General features: G+C 48.3%; 2 protein-coding genes across 2 annotated transcripts in view; one reads left to right on the top strand and one right to left on the bottom strand.

The window, feature by feature from the left end:
• Positions 1–19,299, top strand: part of LOC138366280 (L-proline trans-4-hydroxylase-like) — a 29,616-nt gene extending 10,317 nt beyond the window's left edge. The window contains exons 4-7 of the mRNA XM_069327296.1: positions 67–158; positions 1,311–1,488; positions 4,795–4,989; positions 18,511–19,299. Of these exons, the coding sequence (XP_069183397.1) occupies positions 67–158; positions 1,311–1,488; positions 4,795–4,989; positions 18,511–18,618 (573 nt within the window). The 3' untranslated portion in view covers positions 18,619–19,299. The remainder of the gene's footprint in view (positions 1–66; positions 159–1,310; positions 1,489–4,794; positions 4,990–18,510) is intronic.
• LOC138366432 (mucin-2-like) overlaps positions 18,710–22,500 on the bottom strand; it is a 14,236-nt gene continuing 10,445 nt past the window's right edge. Inside the window, exon 3 of the mRNA XM_069327479.1 lies at positions 18,710–19,109. Within this exon, the coding sequence (XP_069183580.1) occupies positions 18,710–19,109 (400 nt within the window). The remainder of the gene's footprint in view (positions 19,110–22,500) is intronic.

Here is a 22,500-nt window from a genome sequence, read left to right as displayed (position 1 = left end):
CATGACACCACTAAGCTGACCTCTCTCCCCATGACACCACTAAGCTGGCCTCTCTCCCCATGACAGCTGCTGGGGGGGGAGGTGTACCACTACCACACTAAGCTTATCATGAAGGAGGCCAAGACTGGCGGCACTTTCCTCTGGCACCAAGATTATGGGTGAGTGTCTGAGTGTTTCCTCTCACCCATTACCACTCACCCATTACCTCTCACCCATTACCTCTCACCCATTACCACTCACCCATTACCTCTCACCCATTACCTCTCACCCATTACCACTCACCCGTTACCTCTCACCCATTACCACTCACCCGTTACCTCTCACCCATTACCACTCACCCGTTACCACTCACCCATTACCTCTCACCCATTACCACTCACCCATTACCACTCACAAATTACCACTCACCCATTACCTCTCACCCATTACCACTCACCAATTACCACTCACCCATTACCACTCACCCATTACCACTTACCCATTACCTCTCACCCATTACCACTCACCCATTACCACTCACCCATTACCTCTCACCCATTACCTCTCACCCATTACCACTCACCCATTACCTCTCACCCATTACCTCTCACCTATCACCTCTCACCCATTACCTCTCAGCTATCACCTTTCACCCATTACCACTCACCCATTACCCCTCACCCATTTCTACTAACGAGCTCGGAAGTCCTACGAGGTCATCTTAAACTCAATGGTGTTATCATAGACGACTTCGTCCAGATATCATATATCATCACAGACATCAAAGCTTCGTAGCTTCTAAACTACTTAGTAAATACCGACTAAGCTGCCATGACTGAGATAAGGGGCTCTTATCTTTAGTATATGGTATATGCTCTGTGGTATACATACCATACTTATTAATGTATACCAATCAAACTAAAACAAAAAACTTTGTTCATAAGCGTTTTTATCTTTGCAAGTTTACATATAATTACTGTTCATTAAAGCCACGATATGTAAACTTTATCATTGTATAGTATGCAGTTTACATTCTGATGCTTCATTCTGCGCAAGTCGTACATCAAAGATTTCAGAGGTTATGAACCTCGCGAATATTTTAATAATCACTAACAACAACATTTCTGGCTGGGTATGTAAATTGGATCTGGTCATATCAAAGAGAGAGAGAGAGAGAGAGAGAGAGAGAGAGAGAGAGAGAGAGAGAGAGAGAGAGAGAGAGAGAGAGAGAGAGAGAGAGAGAGAGAGAGAGAGAGAGAGAGAGAGAATTTTTTTTAATAAACCAATATTAATCTCTCTCTCTCTCTCTCTCTCTCTCTCCATCACATCAGGTACTGGTACATGAACGGATGTCTCTACCCTGACATGGCCTCAGTCTTCATTCCTATCGACGATACAGACCGAGGCAATGGGTGCCTACAGGTGCTGCGCGGGTCCCACAAGTTGGGACGGGTCCAGCACCTTAATATCGGGGACCAGCTCGGGGCGGACCCAGAGAGGGTCCAGCAGGTGAGCTTCTCAGGTAGCTGTCAGTAGATCAGAATAAAGGAAAATTCAGAAGGCCTATTGGTCCCTACGAGACAGGTAATTTTTGGTACCCGCGTTGCCACGTCTATAATGTTACCTGGTAATTTGTGCCATTGGTCAATGCTTCAGTTATCCATTGCTACTGGCTACTGGCCATTGCTACTGACTACTGGCTACTGACCACTGCTACTGACTACTGGCTACTGACCATTGCTACTGACTACTGGCTACTGACCATTGCTACTGACTACTGGCTACTGACCATTGCTACTGACTACTGACCATTGCTACTGGCTACTGACCACTGCTACTGACTACTGGCTACTGACCATTGCTACTGACTACTGGCTACTGACCACTGCTACTGACTACTGGCTACTGACCATTGCTACTGACCACTGCTACTGACTACTGGCTACTGACCATTGCTACTGACTACTGACCACTGCTACTGACTACTGGCTACTGACCATTGCTACTGACTACTGACCATTGCTACTGACTACTGACCACTGCTACTGACTACTGGCTACTGACCACTGCTACTGACTACTGACTACTGACCACTGCTACTGACTACTGGCTACTGACCATTGCTACTGACTACTGGCTACTGACCATTGCTACTGACTACTGGCTACTGACCATTGCTACTGACTACTGGCTACTGACCATTGCTACTGACTACTGGCTACTGACCACTGCTACTGACTACTGGCTAGTGACCACTGCTACTGACTACTGGCTACTGACCATTACTACTGACTACTGGCTACTGACCACTGCTACTGACTACTGGCTAGTGACCACTGCTACTGACTACTGGCTACTGACCATTACTACTGACTACTGACCATTGCTACTGACTACTGGCTACTGACCACTGCTACTGACTACTGGCTACTGACCATTGCTACTGACTACTGGCTACTGACCACTGCTACTGACTACTGACCATTGCTACTGACTACTGGCTACTGACCACTGCTACTGACTACTGACCACTGCTACTGACTACTGGCTACTGACCACTGCTACTGACTACTGGCTACTGACCATTGCTACTGACTACTGGCTACTGACCATTGCTACTGACTACTGGCTACTGACCACTGCTACTGACTACTGGCTAGTGACCACTGCTACTGACTACTGGCTACTGACCATTACTACTGACTACTGGCTACTGACCACTGCTACTGACTACTGGCTAGTGACCACTGCTACTGACTACTGGCTACTGACCATTACTACTGACTACTGACCATTGCTACTGACTACTGGCTACTGACCACTGCTACTGACTACTGGCTACTGACCATTGCTACTGACTACTGGCTACTGACCACTGCTACTGACTACTGACCATTGCTACTGACTACTGGCTACTGACCATTGCTACTGACTACTGACCACTGCTACTGACTACTGGCTACTGACCACTGCTACTGACTACTGGCTACTGACCATTACTACTGACTACTGGCTACTGACCACTGCTACTGACTACTGGCTACTGACCATTGCTACTGACTACTGGCTACTGACCATTGCTACTGACTACTGACTACTGACCACTGCTACTGACTACTGGCTACTGACCATTGCTACTGACTACTGGCTACTGACCACTGCTACTGACTACTGGCTACTGACCACTGCTACTGACTACTGGCTACTGACCACTGCTACTGACTACTGGCTACTGACCACTGCTACTGACTACTGGCTACTGACCATTGCTACTGACTACTGGCTATTGACCATTGCTACTGACTACTGGCTACTGACCACTGCTACTGACTACTGGCTACTGACCATTGCTACTGACTAATGGCTACTGACCACTGCTACTGACTACTGGCTACTGACCACTGCTACTGACTACTGGCTACTGACCACTGCTACTGACTACTGGCTACTGACCACTGCTACTGACTACTGGCTACTGACCATTGCTACTGACTACTGGCTACTGACCATTGCTACTGACTACTGGCTACTGACCACTGCTACTGACTACTGGCTACTGACCATTGCTACTGACTACTGGCTACTGACCATTGCTACTGACTACTGGCTACTGACCATTGCTACTGACTACTGGCTACTGACCATTGCTACTGACTACTGGCTACTGACCATTGCTACTGACTACTGGCTACTGACCATTGCTACTGACGATGATAGTGACTATCTCGATCCCCCGATGGTCTAAGTGGATGGCATTGGTCCTTCCGTTTATCCTGATATCCCAGCTCCTTGTACTCATATCCCAGCTCCTTGTACTCATATCCCAGCTCCTTGTACTCATATCCCAGCTCCTTGTACTCATATCCCAGCTCCTTGTACTCATATCCCAGCTCCTTGTACTCATTTCCCAGCTCCTTTTCTCATTTCCCAGCTCCTTGTCTTCATATCCCAGCTCCTTGTCTTCATATCCCAGCTCCTGATCCTCATATCCCAGCTTCTTCTCTTCATTTCGCAGCACCTTTTCCTCATATCCCAGCTCCTGGTCCTAATATCTCGGCTCCTTGTCCTCATTTCCCAGCACCTTTTCTCATTTCCCATCTCCTTATCCTCATTTCCCAGCTCCTTATCCTCATTTCCCAGCTCCTTGTCCTGATATCCCAGCTCCTTGTTTTCATTTCCCAGCTCCTTGTCCTCATATCCCAGCTCCTTGTTTTCATATCCCAGCTCCTTGTTTTCATATCCCAGCTCCTTTACCTCATATCCATGCTCCTTATCCTAATATCTCAGCTCCTAGTCCTCATATCTGAACACAGGAAGGGTCCTCATATCCCTTCCAAGTGCTGGGATGTGGGCACAATAGGTTAAGCTTTTCTCCCCATATGTACCTTACCTTACGTGTCTCCTCGTGTGATATGCCGCACCACAGCTACATGGGGGATGGAAGACTTTCAGTCTTACTCCCGTTTTCCTTCTCTCACAGACTAGGACTCATTACCAGGGATCAGATTCACGAAGCAGTTACGCAAGCACTTACGAACGTGTATACCTTTTGCTCATTCTTTGGCGGCTTTGTTTACAATTATTAAACAGTTAATGAGCTCCGAAGCACCAGGAGGCTGTTTATAACAATAACAACAGTTGATTGGCAAGTTTTCATGGTTGTAAACTGTTTAATACATGTAACCAAAGCTGTCAAAGATTGAGGAAAGATGTACAGGTTCGTAAGTACTTACGTAACTGCTTCGTGAATCTGGCCCCAGGGGTACTTAGGAGGTGTTATCGTGCTTCAGACAGTGTGTGTCGGTCTCCACACAGGCGCAGAAGCAGCTGGATCACATCTACGTGGAGATGAAGGCCGGGGACATCCTGTTCTTCCACTGTAACCTGCTCCACACCTCCGATCAGAACTCGTCTGATCGGCGTCGTTGGGTCTTCATCGTCGCCTTCAACAAGCGGGCCAACAATCCCTACAAGGTGCACCACCACCCACAGTATACGCCGCTCATCAAGGTCTGTGTAATCACCTAAGTGTAGTTACGTAGGTGTAGTTACTGGGTGAGAGATACGGTTTGAAACTACTGACAGGTATTCACCTAGTTGTGTTCACCTAGTTGTGCTTGCAGGGGCTCTGCTCTTTCGGCCCACCTCTCAACTGTCAATCAACTGTTTCCAATACTACTACTTTTTTCATACCACACACACACACCAGGAAGCACCCCGTGACAGCTGACTAACTCCCAGGTACCTATTTTACTGCTAGGTAACAGGGGCATTGGGTGAATGAAACTCTGCCCAGGGTTTCTTGCCGGCGCCCGGGGACCACAGGATCACGTGTACAGCGTGCTGTCCGCTCGACCACCGGCTCCCGATGGTGTGTGTGTGTGTGTGTGTGTGTGTGTGTTTGTACTCACCTAGTTGTATACTCACCTAGTTGTCCTTGCGGGGGTTGAGCTCTGGCTCTTTGGTCCCACCTCTCAACTGTCAATCAACAGGTGTAAGGTTCCTGAGCCTACTGGGCGCTATCATATCTACACTTGAAGCTGTGTATGGAGTCAGCCTCCACCACATCACTGTCTAATGCATTCCATTTGTCTTCAATTCTGACTGTGAAAAAATTATTTCTCACGTCTCTATGGTTCATTTGGGAACTCAATTTCCACCTGTGTCCCCTAGTGCGTGTGCCCCTGGTGATAAATAGTCTGTCTTTGTCTACCCTATCAATTCCTCTGAGAATCTTATATGTGGTGATCATGTCCCCCTTAACTCTTCGGTCTCCGAGTGACATGAGATTTAATTCCCGTAGTCTCTCCTCGTAGCTCATACCCCTCAGTTCGGGTACTAGTCTGGTGGCAAACCTTTGAACCTTTTCCAGTTAAGTCTTACGTTTGACTAGATATGGACTCCATGCTGGAGCCGCATACTCCAGGTGTGAGATTTTTTTCTACGCCAACCTCCCTTAGCAGGTGGACTACAAGTTTAAAGGCTGCTCACGGCAGTTAAGCATGAGTCCAATAGAAAAAGGAAAAGCGGGAGCACACCGCCAGGCCTCCACCACCAGGGGTGAAAACCTGTCCACAATAGGCCGCTGGCTCCTCCTAGTTAAACAGGACGTTAAAACTAATAAAGGGTAACCGACGGGTTCTCACAATCAAATATTTATATTTGATGTGGCGCTATGAATTGAAATTCGAATTCCCAAGAACAGCCGCCTTATCAGATCACATCAACATTTAATAATATGCAGACATATGGTGGAACAATATGGTTGAAGGGTTGACATCAAAGACCGTTTTCTATAACATAACAATTTATTAATAACAAGAGACTAACTACTACATTACCGAGTTTACGTTACGTTAATGTCCATCCAGTGGCACGATAACAAACAGCTAAATAGCAACCCTTGCTGTGAGGCTGCATACTGAACTAACCTGAACACAGGTGTGCCCACTGATGACGCAATATTGCAAATCAAAGAAAAATATCACAGACTAAGTTACACCACAGCGAATGGTTACGTTATTGTACATCAAGTGGCATTTGCAACACAGCTATTCAACAGCCCCTCGAGAAGTGACAGCAGGCTCCATCTTGCTGACACTTCGGGCTGACAACATGAACTAACTGAACAAATGAAGGATATCCACTGAAGACACAAGCATGCAATCAATAGTGTCTCGGTTTCCCTGACAGCTACTATAATCACAAGCTTAGGGGTCCTCCCGCCCCCCAGGAGAGACCCACGTAACTAGGCGGGTACTCCAACAGTGACCCCCCCCCCCCATCACAACCCAGTGTGAACACTCTTTGCAACTCCCTACAAGAAGTTGCCCTGTTGTAAACAGTAACAAAGACAGGCAAGGCGGGATTCTGGGACACAGCTCCACAAATCCCTAGATGACTCTACTCTCGTCACCAGACGACAACCAAAAGAAATTGCCTTAAGTGATTAATTACGTTAATTGACTGATCGCAGCAGTCAGCAACAAAGTACTACGGTAATCACAAACAATTGTCTCACACTAGACAACAACATGATGATACTCTACGTTAATCCTTAACACTTGTCTCTCTTGTTAACAATAACTCAAACTTATATTACATCACACTTGACTCCTTGCAAGTATTCAGTGAGTATTCCTCAATAAAGGTCAAACGGACCACTAATTACATCCCCATTGAGTTACGTTAACTAAGCCTACCCTAACTTGGTAGCTTCTCAACAGTCTGTGTCAAAAAATTACTAGTGAGTGTTAATTACCCTAATTAGCTCCGAGTAATTAATTAACTGTCACCAGGACCGATAATTAATCATCCATAAATACGTCTCACTCCGCACTGCCTAAGCAGGTCTCATCAAACACTGTGAATTCACGGGAAAGGAGTTAATTACCCTAATTAACAAGAGTGCCATTAATGTACTGTCCTCAGACAGGATATGATTAATACAACAATTTATGCTAGCTCCATGACCTCGCTTTACCGAGTCATCTGAGCCCTCTAGACGTTAATTACTCCACTAATAAACATGAGCCACTAATTGCTATACCCCAGAAAGGTAATTAGTCTCGAGCAAATTACGTTAACACAAATACTGACAGACTCTGACAGATCCTCTCCCACTACGTGAATTCATGATGAGAAGGCTAATTACATAATTAGCTAGAGTGGTCAATTAGTTGTCACACGGACAATTAATTGCTCCCGAGACGTATCTCACTCAAGCTCAACGCTGTTCTCTCTCATAACAGCCCTCACTCACTCCACAATAAGTGTGCACCCCTTATCCAGTTAATTCCCCAATTATTAACTCACTGAATCCTTAAGTCCTCAACACAACTTAAAGAAACAAAGTAACCCCAGTGTTACATAGGTCACACTACAATGGCATGCAACAACACAAATGCACTGCCCACATACGGTTGCGGCTACTGCAACTCGTTAATTACTGTGCCCACACAATAATGACACACGGTTGTGCAACAACAAGAGTATACCAATATTACTGCCCCCCTTATCTTGCAACCTTTGCAAAGGACTACTGTGAGCACACACTTACCTCAGCAAGGCAATCAACCAATCAACTGCCTGCTCTCATTAAGTACTGTGAATTCCCCTGAATAATCCTAGAGGTCCCGTAAACCCTCAACACAGCTCCCAGGACAATAATATCGTATAAACTGATAACAACACTGCACAAACCTGCAACATAATGATGCCGTCAGCATACCCCACATGCTAATGACATCATTTGGCAATCAGTCAGCAATCACATCTACTGACTCACCACACAACACAGTACATAAACATGCAAATGAACACATAGAAATGGCATTCACATAATCAATGAAAATTATATCATCAGGTAAATGTAACTCTAACTACACAGACCTCAGGGCATCCACTGACATCCCTGCAACATAATGATTATAATTATTCATGCTGGTACTCCATCGCACTAATCCAGTCTGACCGATTATATAGAATAGACAACTGGATCATTTATATGGTAAATCTCTACACTGACCGGTTACATACTCGAGTCAGTCTACACACACATATATATATATATATATATATATATATATATATATATATATATATATATATATATATATATATATATATATATATATATATATATATATATATATATATATATATATATATATATATAACTACAGTGTGGTCGTGTACAACATCTATCTCCAGGTACCGCCCTACCAGTCACCTGGACGTGCCACTGACAGCTGTCTCTCAGCTGCTTCCCTAGCCTGGCAGGGCTATGGGACGACACAGCTTTACCGTGAATTTCCCCTAATACTGAGACACTGTTACACTGGCTATTGTACTCACGTTTTCCTCACATTTCACTCATTTCCCAGGTCACTACCTCTCGGGCTGTCAACACTTAGCTTGCTCCTCGTGCGTCGACAAGATGTGGCCCTAGGCTGTCCCGGGAATGTGGCCAAGTGGCCCAAGGGGGTGGCCAAGGCATGTGGCCACCGCGTGGCCCACAGCGCCCCTCCTGAGCTGAGAGGGGGGTGGTAGTCGGCGCGCGGGCAGGCGGGTTGGCCGAGCCGGGCCGGGCCGGGCGGGTGGGTGGCCAGACTGGGCGGGCGGGTGGGTGGCCAGACCCCTTGGCTCCCGGGCATACACACGTGGATGGGGAATCACCAACAACCCCATCAAACCAGAGCCTGCCTTGCTCTACACTGGGGTGACAATGGCCGGCGGCGTCCCCACACTGACGCCGCCTGGCGGAATTCAAAGTCCCACAGGGGCCTGTAATCTCACCACAATTACACTGCCCTGATTCCGCCAATTGTCCATCAACACTAGACAGGTTATTCAAACCACCTGTTATACCATGAGGCTCTGCCAGCTGCCTCATGGGTGCCCACTGTCTCTGAGGCTATTTTACTGGTCCTTCTGTACCTCATCGGCCCCAAATTTCACGAAAATTGGGCCTAGACACAACCTGGGGTGGCAGGAGTGCCATCCCTGCTGGACAACACGGTAAAGTCCGCGAATAACGGGGGTGGAGGGGGAAAACTCCCCCCCCCCCTCCACCCAGATACGTCCTCGTCCACCTGCTACCCTGCTCAAACTGACGATTTCGCGGGCTAAGGAAACTCAAAATACCCATACCTCCATACCATACCCATACCAGCACAAAGCCGGCACTGTTCCCTCGTGCCGCTTCCAATCACAAAGGTTCGCGGCCAAAACACAGCTCGGAGCAGACATGCCTACCCCAATCACAGGCCTCACTCACCCTCAGGCGTCCCGTGATGTCACAAGGAGGGGGAGGCCTAAAGACAAGGGGCGCACTGTCTCACATGGTGGGGGGGGGGGCAACGGTCACCCCACTTTCCCCCCACCTCTAACGGTTTTAGTCAAGTATCCTCTGGCACCGCTTACTGTCCACTCCCATCCTATTTCACAGAAACAGGAAAATCTCTGTAATTCTCTCTACAGAGCAATCACAGACTTCTGACTACTCACAAATGATAGTCCATAGCAAGAGCTTTCATCCAACACCCCACAAGTGTTGATAGGGTAGACAAAGACAGACTATTTATCACCAGGGGCACACGCACTAGGGGACACAGGTGGAAATTGAGTTCCCAAATGAACCATAGAGACGTGAGAAATAATTTTTTCACCGTTAGAATTGAAGACAAATGGAATGCGTTAGACAGTGATGTGGTGGAGGCTGACTCCATACACAGCTTCAAGTGTAGATATGATAGAGCCCAGTAGGCTCAGGAACCTGAACACCAGTTGTCTGACATATGTGGTATACAAAGTTCTGAAGGATTCCTTACATAAGTTTCTAGAGGGCATTCTTATGTTGGCCAATCTTTCATATGCCGCTGATGTTATCCTCTTGATATGAGCTTCAAGGAACAAGTCTGGGGTGATATCAACCACCAGGTCTTTCTCTCTGACTCTTGAAGTATTTCATTTCCCAAATGATACCTTGTATTTGGTTTCCTGTTCCTACACCTATCTTCATTACATTATATTTACTTGGTTTAAACTCTAATAACAATTTGTTCGACCATTCATGCAGCTTGTCCATGTCTTCTTGAAGCCTCAAGCTGCCCTCGTCTGTGTTAATCCTTCTCATAATTTTGGCATCGTGAGCAAACATTGAGAGGAATGAGTCTATACCCTCTGGGAGATCAATTACGTATGTCAGAAACAGGATAGGTCCGAGTACAGAGCCCTGTGGGACGCCACTGGTTGTAACACTGTAAAAGTGTTTGGTTTAGTTGTATTTAATACATACATAGAGTACATGAGTCACAGACAGGGATTTGAGAAGGTGCCAAGTTGTCGGCCGGAGTTTCACACCTCTAAGAGTTAATGACCACCAAGTGACCTGAGGTCAGATCATGCGAATTTCACCTTACTTCTACTAATCTTATAATTGTAGCCTGGTAGCCTTCAAACATGCTGACGTTTAAGGAGTGGCTTGGTAGAGAGCCTGAGGCTATCTACTTGTGGGCGGAGTTAGTTACTAGGTTCCCCAATATATACTCGGAGAGCTATCGATTCGAGAGCATTAGGAAGACAGGAAGAACAGAGGAGCCAGCAGAGCAGAGGAGACGGCCTTTGTCTTTTAAAAATTCAGTGGCAAGGTATATGCCTGCAAGTTTGGTTTGAGTTGTACTTGCCCAGTCATTGACGCGCTTCATTGCTGTATGTACGAGAGAAGATTGTTCAAATATGTTACATGCACATCCGGTACATCGTCCACCTTCTTCTACAGAGCCGTCGGTATAGCACTGATACACATCGTTACCCATACTCTGAGTACTTTCAGTGATGCTTTTCAGTGTTAACTTTTTTAATAATGTAGTGTGCACACTCTTTCTTGGGCGCATTTACAAAATCAACTGATAGATCCCAGTTATCCCATGGAGTAATTGGCTGATTAATCATTAGTTGAGTTGGGTACATATTTAATATTTTGATGGAGTTGGCTACCTTGTAGAACCAATATACATAATCAGATTTCGTGTTTCTTCTATAGACCTCGGGTGAGTACAGCATATTAGAAAGTTAAGCTTGAAACTTCATGTGTTGTCTAGATCTACTCAGTGCCTTCACACCGAAAACTGTGCTAATAGACAAAATTCTCTCACTTATGGTAGGTAATTTTAACTCTGCTCTCATATTAACTATTCTCGTGGACTTTGGAGCGCCAAGGATGAGACACATAGCTTCATTTTGCAAGGTTTCAAGAGATTTCAGCTCTTTGTCTGTATACAGTGTGAGATGTAGAGCATTGTAGTCAATCACAGAGCGTTTAAATGATACATAAAACATTCTAGCAAGTCTCACGTTAAGTCCATGATTGACACCAACAAGGACCCGCAAGGGCTTTAATCTCTCCCAAAGTCTCCTCTTGAGAGAAGAAAGGTACCCCGGGTCGTTAATGGGGACACCAAGGTACCCAGGGTCGTTAATGGGGACACCAAGGTACCCAGGGTCGTTAATGGGGACACCAAGGTATCTGTAAGACTCGTAGTTCTCAAGTGCTCGCCCATCTATATGATAATTGGCTGGTGGAATACCACACGGAATGAGGGCACGAGTTTCCTGTACAGAGATAAGGAGGCCACATTCCTCAGCTCTAGTAGCAAAAGCATCGGGCAGAACTTGCATTCCAGGCTCGGTGGTAGCCTGTAAACATATATCATCTGCATAACAAATGACAGTGTCTTCATTATTAGTTGGAAGATCTTTAATAAGTTTATGCAACAGAACGTTGAACAACAAGGGACTGAGGACCCCTCCTTGTAGAGTTCCCAGTTCAAAGTGTTTGCTCTCTGTGCTTTTAACACCATTAAACAAAACATATGCTGTTCGATTAGACAAATAGCCCTTTATCCATTTCAGTAATTTTCCTTGTATTCCCAGCTCGGCAAGCTGTTCCAGTATGATTTCCCTGTTTGCTGTATCAAAAGCTGCTGCTAGGTCGATGAAGACTGCTTGAGGGGAAGCTTCAATATGTGCGAAGTACTCAGCAAAACAATGTTGTGTACTGAGCAAAATCCAAACAGTTGGGGTGACAGGTGCCCCTGTATACGATACATGAGTCTGTTAAGAACAATACGTTCAAGCACTTTACAGACACACGATGTTAGAGATATGGGTCTATAATTATCTGAGTGTGGTTTGGGGATAGGAACGATGACACTCTTTGTCCAAGCATCAGGTAATACTCCTTCACGTAAACTCATTCTGTACAACACTAATAGTGGATTACCTGGTACGTGTGAGACTAATCTCAGTAGACTGTAAGCAATACCGTCCTCTCCAGGAGCAGTTGATTTTCCCATCTTTAGTGCATGATTTAATTCCCATTCAGTTACATCATTAAGGTCCGACACGTCGGTAGCTGTACAGGCAAGATTGATGGTTCGTTGTCTGTTGGGGCGTGTGTCATCAAGTTTGTGCTGTATGTTAATTGGGAGTGAGTCGTAGCTCGATGTTAGTGCCCATTGATCAAGGAGGATGTTTGCTTGTTCTAGTGGGTTGTGGTGCAGCGGTTTGGTTGGGCTGCTTCTAGAGATTTTTCGTATCTTTTCCCAAACTTCAACAAGTGTTGTTTGCTCATTTATACTTTGTAGGAACTCTTCCCAATGTTTATTACGTATAATGTTGCTCATGTCTCTCACCTCTCTGTTTGCAACTACAAAATGCATGCAAGTCATCTTGTGCTTTGGTTCGTTTGTACGTATCTCCAAGTTGCTTTACTCGTTCATGTTCTTTAACAAATACGGGGTGAAGGACCCACTTGGGTGGTGGTAGGTGTTGCCCACTTCTGCTAGGCTTACGACCTGTTCCCCAGCACACCCATGTGTCGGAGAGTCGACTGTTAGCAGCCGTGGAGTGAGGACGTTTCTCGACCCTCCGTGGCTGTTGGAGTTGTTTGCTGTTTTGGTCGCCAGGTGGTGTGGGCGTCCCTGCCCTACCAGTTTTGTTGCCTGCCTGGCTGCATTGACGTGGCAGTTCTGACATGGGGGCCATCTTCCTCCTGTTCAGCATGTGAGCTCCGTGGGCCTGGAGTTCACTTGTAAGGCTGGTTATCCGACCATCGAGATGGTGATGTGTGACATGCTTCGTGTCCCGGTGGAAGCTGTTTACGGTGTGGAGCTAGTTACTGCCCATCGGGTTGTTATTAAGTTCGTGGGGGAGGACGATTACCAGGACTTCCTCCGTCGGTACGGGGGGCGTACGTTGCCATTGCCAGACAATGCCGGCTCTGTGGCGATTTCGGACCACAGTGGTGCCCTGACTTATGTCAGTATCCATGGTGCGCCCCTGGAATTCCCTGATGACCTCCTCCGGCGTTACTTCGGGGGTTTTGGTACTGTTGTCAGCGTGCGGGTGAACACACTCTCCTCGGGGTGGTATGCTGGGAAACATACAAACATTCGCACGTTGGGGATGCGCCTGCGGTCGGATATACCTTCTTCTGTCCGGCTTATGGGGTACTACGTCCGGGTGTATTATGCCCGGCAGCCTCGCACCTATTTCTGGTGTGGCCTGTTGGGGCATCAGGCTGCCGGGTGCTCTGAGGCCCCTGCTGCTCCTGTCAACTTGTTCCGCGACGAGGATTTCCCGCCGCTCCCTCTGGAGGCAGTCTCCGGTGATGTTGATGAGGTGGTGCGCGTCCTGTCTGCTGCTGCAGCTTCCCCGGCGGCGCCTGCCGTTCCTCCGGTTGTTGCCGTCCCTCCTCCGGTTCTTGAGGTACCGTCGGTTGGTCTGCCTGATCCTGTTGCTGTCCCAGCTGCTCCCGTGGGCCTTCCTGGAGCTCCCTGTGTGACATCGCTGTCTTCTCCCTCGTCTTCTGATGCCGCGCCTGGCCCTGTGTCCGTGACTCGGGTCCCGGGTGTGCTTGGTGCTGGGGTGGCTGCGGAGCCTCCTGCTGTGTGTGGCCCGGTTCCCCCTGTGGTAAAGGCTGCTGCCGTCCTGGCGTCGGTTCCTTCGGCTCGTGGTACCCGTATTTCTGGGTCACTTACCGGCTCGGACGATATCTGGCCGGTGCCCAAACGTTCCCGGCGTTCGTCTTCTTCCTGGGCCGACGTTGGTGACTTCAGTGACTGTGGGGCTTCGGATGTTGACAGTGTGGATACGGATGCGTCGATGTCTCCGCGGTTCATGGTGGCGGAGGTCCATGTGCCTGCCGGTGCTGGTGCCTGTGTCTCGGACGTGCCTTCGGTTCTTTCTCCGCCGGGGGACTCTCCACAGTGGGGGGTGGTGGCTTCCGCTGCCAGGGATGGTGTGGACTCTGGTGCTGGGCGTGGCCTGGTGGTGACGTTATGGAAGGATGCGCGCCGTCCGGGTTCCCTGCTGTCGTCTGGTGGTGTGCCCGGGGCCGCGGGTACCCCTGTGGTGCGGGTGCGCGTTGGGGCCCTGGGGGACGTGTTGCTGGCGTCTGTGATGCCACCGGGTCACTGGTCGAAGATTGCCGAGTTACTGCTGTCTGACGGACCGGAGTGCTTTCGTGGGGGGCAAGTTCCCTTCCTGTGGGGGCGAGTGGCGACTTCTCGCCTCATGAGTTCTACCATCTGGGTCCCCAGTTTGCAGGTGTTTGTTGCCCCGGTTCCGGATGTTATGGTGTCCCCGGTGGATGGACGTGACCCATGGCAATGGGTGCTCTGGGAGGCGTTCAATGTAAGATGCCCGGGAACTTGGCCCACGGGAAAGTATGTGCTCTGATTTCCTGTGTATTTGCTCTATGACATGCTGTGTGCCCTTCTGGCTGTTTGTTTGCCCTGTTCTATTATGTGCTTCTGCCTCTCCCTTTGTGCGTAGCTTTGCCGTGTGGCATATTAGTTTCTAGTGCTTGGCGTCACTCGTTTCGCGTTTTGGCTTAGCATTTCGCCTTTCCTGGCTTTGCGATTCACCCTTCACGGGTACGCCGGGGCGCATCCGATCCCACGATCGTCGTCGCCCCTAACTCAACAACAACAACAACAACACCCATGTGTCGTAGTAGGTAGTAATCGTATCAACGAGATCTCTGGAGAAGGCTTGTACATTCGTTATTTTGTAATCTTGATACCATTTTGAAATGCAATTAATAAAGTGGTCATGCAAACCATATGGAATATTCATTTTCCGTCTCTGATGTCTATTAGGTACATCACACTGTACCTCATAGGAAGCAGAAATTGAATGTTCGTTGGTAAATCATTTGGTTAGTGAGGGGAGATGGGAGATTGGGTGGGTATGGGATGATGGGGGGGGGGGGGTTAGGGAGGACAGGGATAGGAGGGAGGGGGGGAAGGTTGTGTGTGTGTATTCACCTAGTTGTGCCTCCGTGGGTTGAGCTCTGCTCTTTCGGAACTACATTTTTTTTTTCACACACACATTCACAGGAAGCAGCCTGTAGCAGCTGTCTAACTCCCAGGTACCTATTTACTGCTAGGTAACAGGTGTTTCAGGGTGAAGGAAACTCTGCCCATTTGTTTTTCCGCCGGCTGCCGGGATTGAACCCTGGTCCCTAGGTCCACGAATCTAGAGCTCTGTCCACTCAGCCAGCCAGCCCTCTGTGTGTGTGTGTGTTTTAAATACACCCCATAGTTGATAGTCTCCCCCCCCCCCAACACACACTCATTGGGTGACAGCCAAATCCCCCCGCCCCCCCCCCCCCCTTCCTCCTCAGCCTACAGAATTCATATTTAAAGACATTAATCCAGATTTTTTAAACATTCATAACGGTTTTCAGCGAAGCTCCGTTATTTAACGGCTTTTCCGCACGTTTTACTGCTATTATTAAGAGCAGTTAGAACTGAACACTGTAAAATGTGCGTTAGATTAACGAGGCTCAGTCCTCACCGACTTGTGCCAGACTCACTTTTATTCCTTGTCATGCCTACCTGTCTTGTGCCCTGTAGGCCTATAGTGCCTTCTCTTTCACCTAGCGATTCCGGCGTCGTCATACGTACATAAGAATTCATGAAACTGTAGCATTACATTATATATTAAAGTAGTATTAATATGGTAGATATTTATCTATTAATATCTACCTATTAATAATCAATTAATATTGTAGATATTTAACGTATTCAATTATTGTAAATATTTTATTTTATTTATTTATACAAGAGTTCTTACATTTTTGTAAAGCCACTAACACGTGTAGCGTTTCGGACAAGTCCTATCTTGAGGTTATCTTGAGATGATTTCGGGGCTTTTTAGTGTCCCCGCGGCCCGGTCCTCGACCAGGCCTCCACCCCCAGGAAGCAGCCCGTGACAGCTGACTAACACCCAGGTACCTATTTTACTGCTAGGTAACAGGGGCATAGGGTGAAAGAAACTCTGCCCATTGTTTCTCGCCGGCGCCTGGGATCGAACCCAGGACCACAGGATCACAAGTCCAGCGTGCTGTCCGCTCGGCCGACCGGCTCCCTTTATCTCTCCTTTATCCTTCTCCTTTATCCATTTTTTTCCTGGAATATGATCCGCCAAATTGTTTAACATCCAGGTACCCATTTGCTGCTGGGTGAACAAAGGCTATAGTTAAGGATTGGTGCCCAGTCAATCCTCCCCAGCCAGGATACGATCTCAGGACACAGCACTTGCGAAGTGCCGGGCGAGTGTTTTACCACTACGCCACGGGGACTGTTTGGTACCATTAGATATGGTATTATAAATATGGTATTGTCCTAAATAGGCCTAGTGCCTTCTGTTCTCAGCTTTTTTGCCCCAAGTAGGCCTATTTTCTGCTGTTCTACATAGCTGCAGTGTCCTTAATGGGCCTCGATCCTGCTGTTCCACCTAGTGCGTACTAACGACCGGTGTGTGGTAGTTAGTAGGCCTCCAGGGCCTACTAACGGCCGGTGTGTGGTAGTTAGTAGGCCTGCAGGGCCCTACTAACGGCCGGTGTGTGGTAGTTAGTAGGCCTCCAGGGCCTACTAACGGCCGGTGTGTGGTAGTTAGTAGGCCTCCAGGGCCTATTAACGACCGGTGTGTGGTAGTTAGTAGGCCTCCAGGGCCTATTAACGACCGGTGTGTGGTAGTTAGTAGGCCTCCAGGGCCCTACTAACGACCGGTGTGTGGTAGTTAGTAGGCCTCCAGGGCCTACTAACGGCCGGTGTGTGGTAGTTAGTAGGCCTGCAGGGCCTACTAACGGCCGGTGTGTGGTAGTTAGTAGGCCTCCAGGGCCTACTCAGTGTGTGTGCTCATACGGCACCTCGGCAGCCGGGAATCACCCCAACACTTGTATACAACATGTAAGATGAACTTATAATCCGTGAAGAAACTTAAGTTCCTTGACTGTAGTTATGTGTTGTGAAATTATTTTGGCTTTTAGAGAAATATGAGTTCATTTACTCAACATTTTTGTTTGTGGATGCTGAGGCAATTCGAAGCTTCGTAAAGGTTGGATTCGAAGCTTGGTAAATGTTTCATGCGAATCTTCGTAAATGTTTAATTCGAAGCTTCGTAAAGGTTTCATTCAAAGCTTCGTAAAGGTTTCACTTGGATAGCACGTATATATGTACCGCCGTCAGGGTAAAGAGCCGACGTTACATAAGTCAAATACTGACTTAATAAACCCTTAAGTGAGACAGTATAAAGCTCGAACCCTGGCCTGAAGTGTCTCCTCTCACTCCAGCACCATCAAATTAGAATTTGAAACACTTGCGAACCCTAAAGCCGCCAAAAGGTTCGAACAGTGATATGTATTAGATTCTAAAAGGGATATGTTGTTTTAATCTGAATCTCATAAGACATTTGAGTTAATCAGTTGAAAATAATTAGTTTTTAAATTAAATTAAAGAAATTAATAAATTGTACTTTGAAGCTAAATAGTTGATGAGTGACTTCTCTTAGAATTTGATTCTAAATTTAGAATTTCACAGAATTAAATTTGAATTAGAAATGGCAAAACTTCAATTAGCTTTTTTTTATTATAATTTTTTAACAGTTTATTTATACAGAATTTCACCTGCTAAGGTATTTTGACTTAAACAATTTCTTAGACTTGTAATTTCTCGGCAGGTGGAGGACTCGGCCTTACTGGAGTGTGAGAACCTGGAGGACCTGGAGGGCAAGTGGTTCATGAGCCCTGAGGAGGACCGCTCCGTCACCCGTAAGCTACAGCAGTAGAGGCTTCCAGGGCCCTCCAGTCCCTCCAGGGGCACTCTAGTCCCTCCAGGGCCCTACATGACCTCCAAGGCTTCCAGGGCCACCAGGGTCTCTAGGACTCTCCTGGGCCCTCCAGGACCTCCAGGAAATCCAGGACCTCCATGGCCGAGGGGACCGCTAAAGCCTTCCAGGACCTCCATGGCCCTTGCGGGTCCTCCAGGGCTTCAAGGTCTGCAGGACCTCCAATGCTTCCAGGACCACCATGGCCCTCCAGGCCTTCCAGGACCTTTAAGGCTCCCAGGGCCTCCAGGGTCTCCAGGACCTCCAAGTCCTCCAAGGCCTCCAGGACCTCCAGGGCTTCAAGGCCTGCAGGACCTCTAAGGCTTCCAGGGCCACCATGGCCCTCCAGGCCTTCCAGGACCTCCAAGGCTCCCAAGGCCTCCAGGGTCTCCAGGACCTCCAAGTCCTCCAAGGCTTCCAGGGCCTCCAGGACCTCCAGGGCCTCCAGATCGCTCCAGGGACCCAAGGAATCCTAAATCCACAGCCTCCACTCTACCCTCGCAGTCTCCATCACCCCATAATTCCTCCAAGGCTTCAGCAGCGCCAAAACAAACATTAAGTATATAGATTTTCCCCCAACTGGTCCCCTCCGAAGGTTGGTACTACAGAGTAAAATCCAAAACTAATAAAGCAGAGAACTATTTTGTACATTTTCTTAGCCAAATTTTGCGATACTTCAAGAAAGTGGAATTAATTCTATTATTCGTCGTGGATATTTTCTCAAGCTAAAAGGTGTTGGTTTGGTTTCTATCGCCTAGAGTGTTCCTTGTCTTAATATCCCAGCTCCTTGCCTTAATATCCCAGCTCCTTGCCTTAATATCCCAGCTCCTTGTCTTAATATCCCAGCTCCTTGCCTTAATATCCCAGCTCCTTGTCTTAATATCCCAGCTTCTTGTCCTCATATGCCACCTCCTTGTCCTCGTATCCCTGCTCCTTGTCCTAATACCCCAGCTCCTTGTACTCATATCCCAGCTCCTTGTCCTCATATCCCAGCTCCTTGTCCTCGTATCCCTGCTCCTTGTCCTAATACCCCAGCTCCTTGTACTCATATCCCAGCTCCTTGTCCTCATATCCCAGCTCCTTGTCCTCGTATCCCTGCTCCTTGTCCTAATACCCCAGCTCCTTGTACTCATATCCCAGCTCCTTGTCCTCATATCCCAGCTCCTTGTCCTCATATCCCAGCTCCTTGTCCTCATATCCCTGCTCCTTTTCCTCGTATCCCAGCTCCTTGTCTTCATATCCCAGGTCCTTGTCTTCATATCCCAGTTCCTTGTCCTCATATCCCTGCTCCTTGTCCTCATATCCCAGCTACTTGTCCTCATATCCCAGCTCCTTGTCCTCATATCCCAACTCCTTGTCTCATATCCCAGCTCCTTGTCCTCATATCCCAGCTCCTTGTCCTCATATCCCAGCTCCTTGTCCTCATATCCCAGTTCCTTGTCCTCATATCCCAGCTCCTTGTCCTCATATCCCAGCTCCTTGTCCTCATACCCCAGCTCCTTGTCTCATATCCCAGCTCCTTATCCTCATATCCCAGCTCCTTGTCCTCATATCCCAGCTCCTTGTCATCATATCCCAGCTCCTTGTCATCATATCCCAGCTCCTTGTCCTCATACCCCAGCTCCTTGTCCTCATATCCCAGCTCCTTGTCCTCATATCCCAGCTCCTTGTCCTCATATCCCAGCTCCTTGTCCTCATATCCCAGCTCCTTGTCTCATACCCCAGCTCCTTGTCCTCATATCCCAGCTCCTTGTCCTCATATCCCAGCTCCTTGTCTCATACCCCCAGCTCCTTGTCCTCATATCCCAGCTCCTTGTCCTCATATCCCAGCTCCTTGTCCTCATATCCCAGCTCCTTGTCCTCATATCCCAGCTCCTTGTCTCATACCCCAGCTCCTTGTCCTCATATCCCAGCTCCTTGTCCTCATATCCCAGCTCCAGCCAGGCTAGCAAGTGCTAAACAGTTATTTAGACTTGCGTTTCCCCTCGTGAAGAGGTTGTGAATAGCCTGTTCCTTCTCCCTTCTCCCTTAAGGGTAAGTAAGGGGAAAGGGAGGGAGGGGGGTACTGGGAAAGGGGCGCTGCTACACACCTGTTGCTTCCCGCAAGCGGTTCTCCAGTGACTGCGGCAGCTGCTGCGGCGATAAGAGCACCTCTTGAATAAAAATTTAAAAATTGTTCCTGAAAAGCGAGTCCTGTGAGTGGACGCACCGTCATAGACACAGTATTGGACAGCGTCACTCATCCTGTGAGTGGACACACCACCATAGTGACAGTATTGGGCAGCGCCACTCATCCTGTGAGTGGACACACCGTCATAGTGACAGTATTGGACAGCGCCACTCATCCTGTGAGTGGACACACCGTCATAGTGACAGTATTGGACAGCGCCACTCATCCTGTGAGTGGACACACCACCATAGTGACAGTATTGGGCATCGTCACTCATCCTGTGAGTGGACACACCGCCATAGTGACAGTATTGGACATCGTCACTCATCCTGGGAGTGGACACGCCGCCATAGTGATAGTATTGGGCAGCGTCACTCATCCTGTGAGTGGACACACCGCCATAGTGACAGTATTGGACAGCGTCACTCATCCTGGGTGTGGACACACCGCCATAGTGACAGTATTGGACAGCGGCACTCATCCTGTGAGTGGACAAACCGCCATAGTGACAGTATTGGACAGCGGCACTCATCCTGTGAGTGGACACGCCGCCATAGTGATAGTATTAGGCAGCGGCACTCATCCTGTGAGTGGACACACCGCTATAGTGACAGTATTGGGCAGCGCCACTCATCCTGTGAGTGGACGCACCGCCATAGTGACAGTATTGGGCAGCGTCACTCATCCTGTGAGTGGACACACCGCCATAGTGATAGTATTGGGCAGCGTCACTCATCCTGTGAGTGGACACACCGCCATAGTGAATTAGGCAGCGGCACTCATCCTGTGAGTGGACACACCGCCATTGTGACAGTATTGGGCAGCGGCACTCATCCTGTGAGTGGACACACCGCCATAGTGACAGTATTGGACATCGTCACTTATCCTGTGAGTGGACACACCGCCATAGTGATAGTATTGGACAGCGTCACTCATCCTGTGAGTGGACACACCGCCATAGTGACAGTATTGGGCAGCGCCACTCATCCTGTGAGTGGACACACCGCCATAGTGACAGTATTGGACAGCGTCACTCATCCTGGGAGTGGACACACCGCCATAGTGACACTATTGGACAGCGTCACTCATCCTGTGAGTGGACACACCGCCATAGTGACAGTATTGGACAGCGTCACTCATCCTGTGAGTGGACACACCGCCATAGTGACAGTATTGGGCAGCGCCACTCATCCTGTGAGTGGACACACCGCCATAGTGACAGTATTGGGCAGTGTCACTCATCCTGTGAGTGGACTCACCGCCATAGTGACAGTATTGGGCAGCGCCACTCATCCTGTGAGTGGACACACCGCCATAGTGACAGTATTGGACAGCGTCACTCATCCTGTGAGTGGACACACCGCCATAGTGACAGTATTGAACAGCGTCACTCATCCTGTGAGTGGACACACCGCCATAGTGACACTATTGGACAGGCCACTCATCCTGTGAGTGGACACACCGCCATAGTGACAGTATTAGGCAGCGCCACTCATCCTGTGAGTGGACACACCGCCATAGTGACAGTATTGGGCAGCACCACTCATCCTGTGAGTGGACACACCGCCATAGTGACACTATTGGACAGCGCCACTCATCCTGTGAGTGGACACACCGCCATAGTGACAGTATTGGACAGCGCCACTCATCCTGTGAGTGGACACACCGCCATA

This window comes from Procambarus clarkii, chromosome 19 (assembly GCF_040958095.1).
Source record: "Procambarus clarkii isolate CNS0578487 chromosome 19, FALCON_Pclarkii_2.0, whole genome shotgun sequence".
Lineage (NCBI taxonomy): Eukaryota > Metazoa > Arthropoda > Malacostraca > Decapoda > Cambaridae > Procambarus > Procambarus clarkii.
Note: the sequence above shows the minus strand (reverse complement) of the source record. Positions and strands in the feature narration are given on the sequence as shown.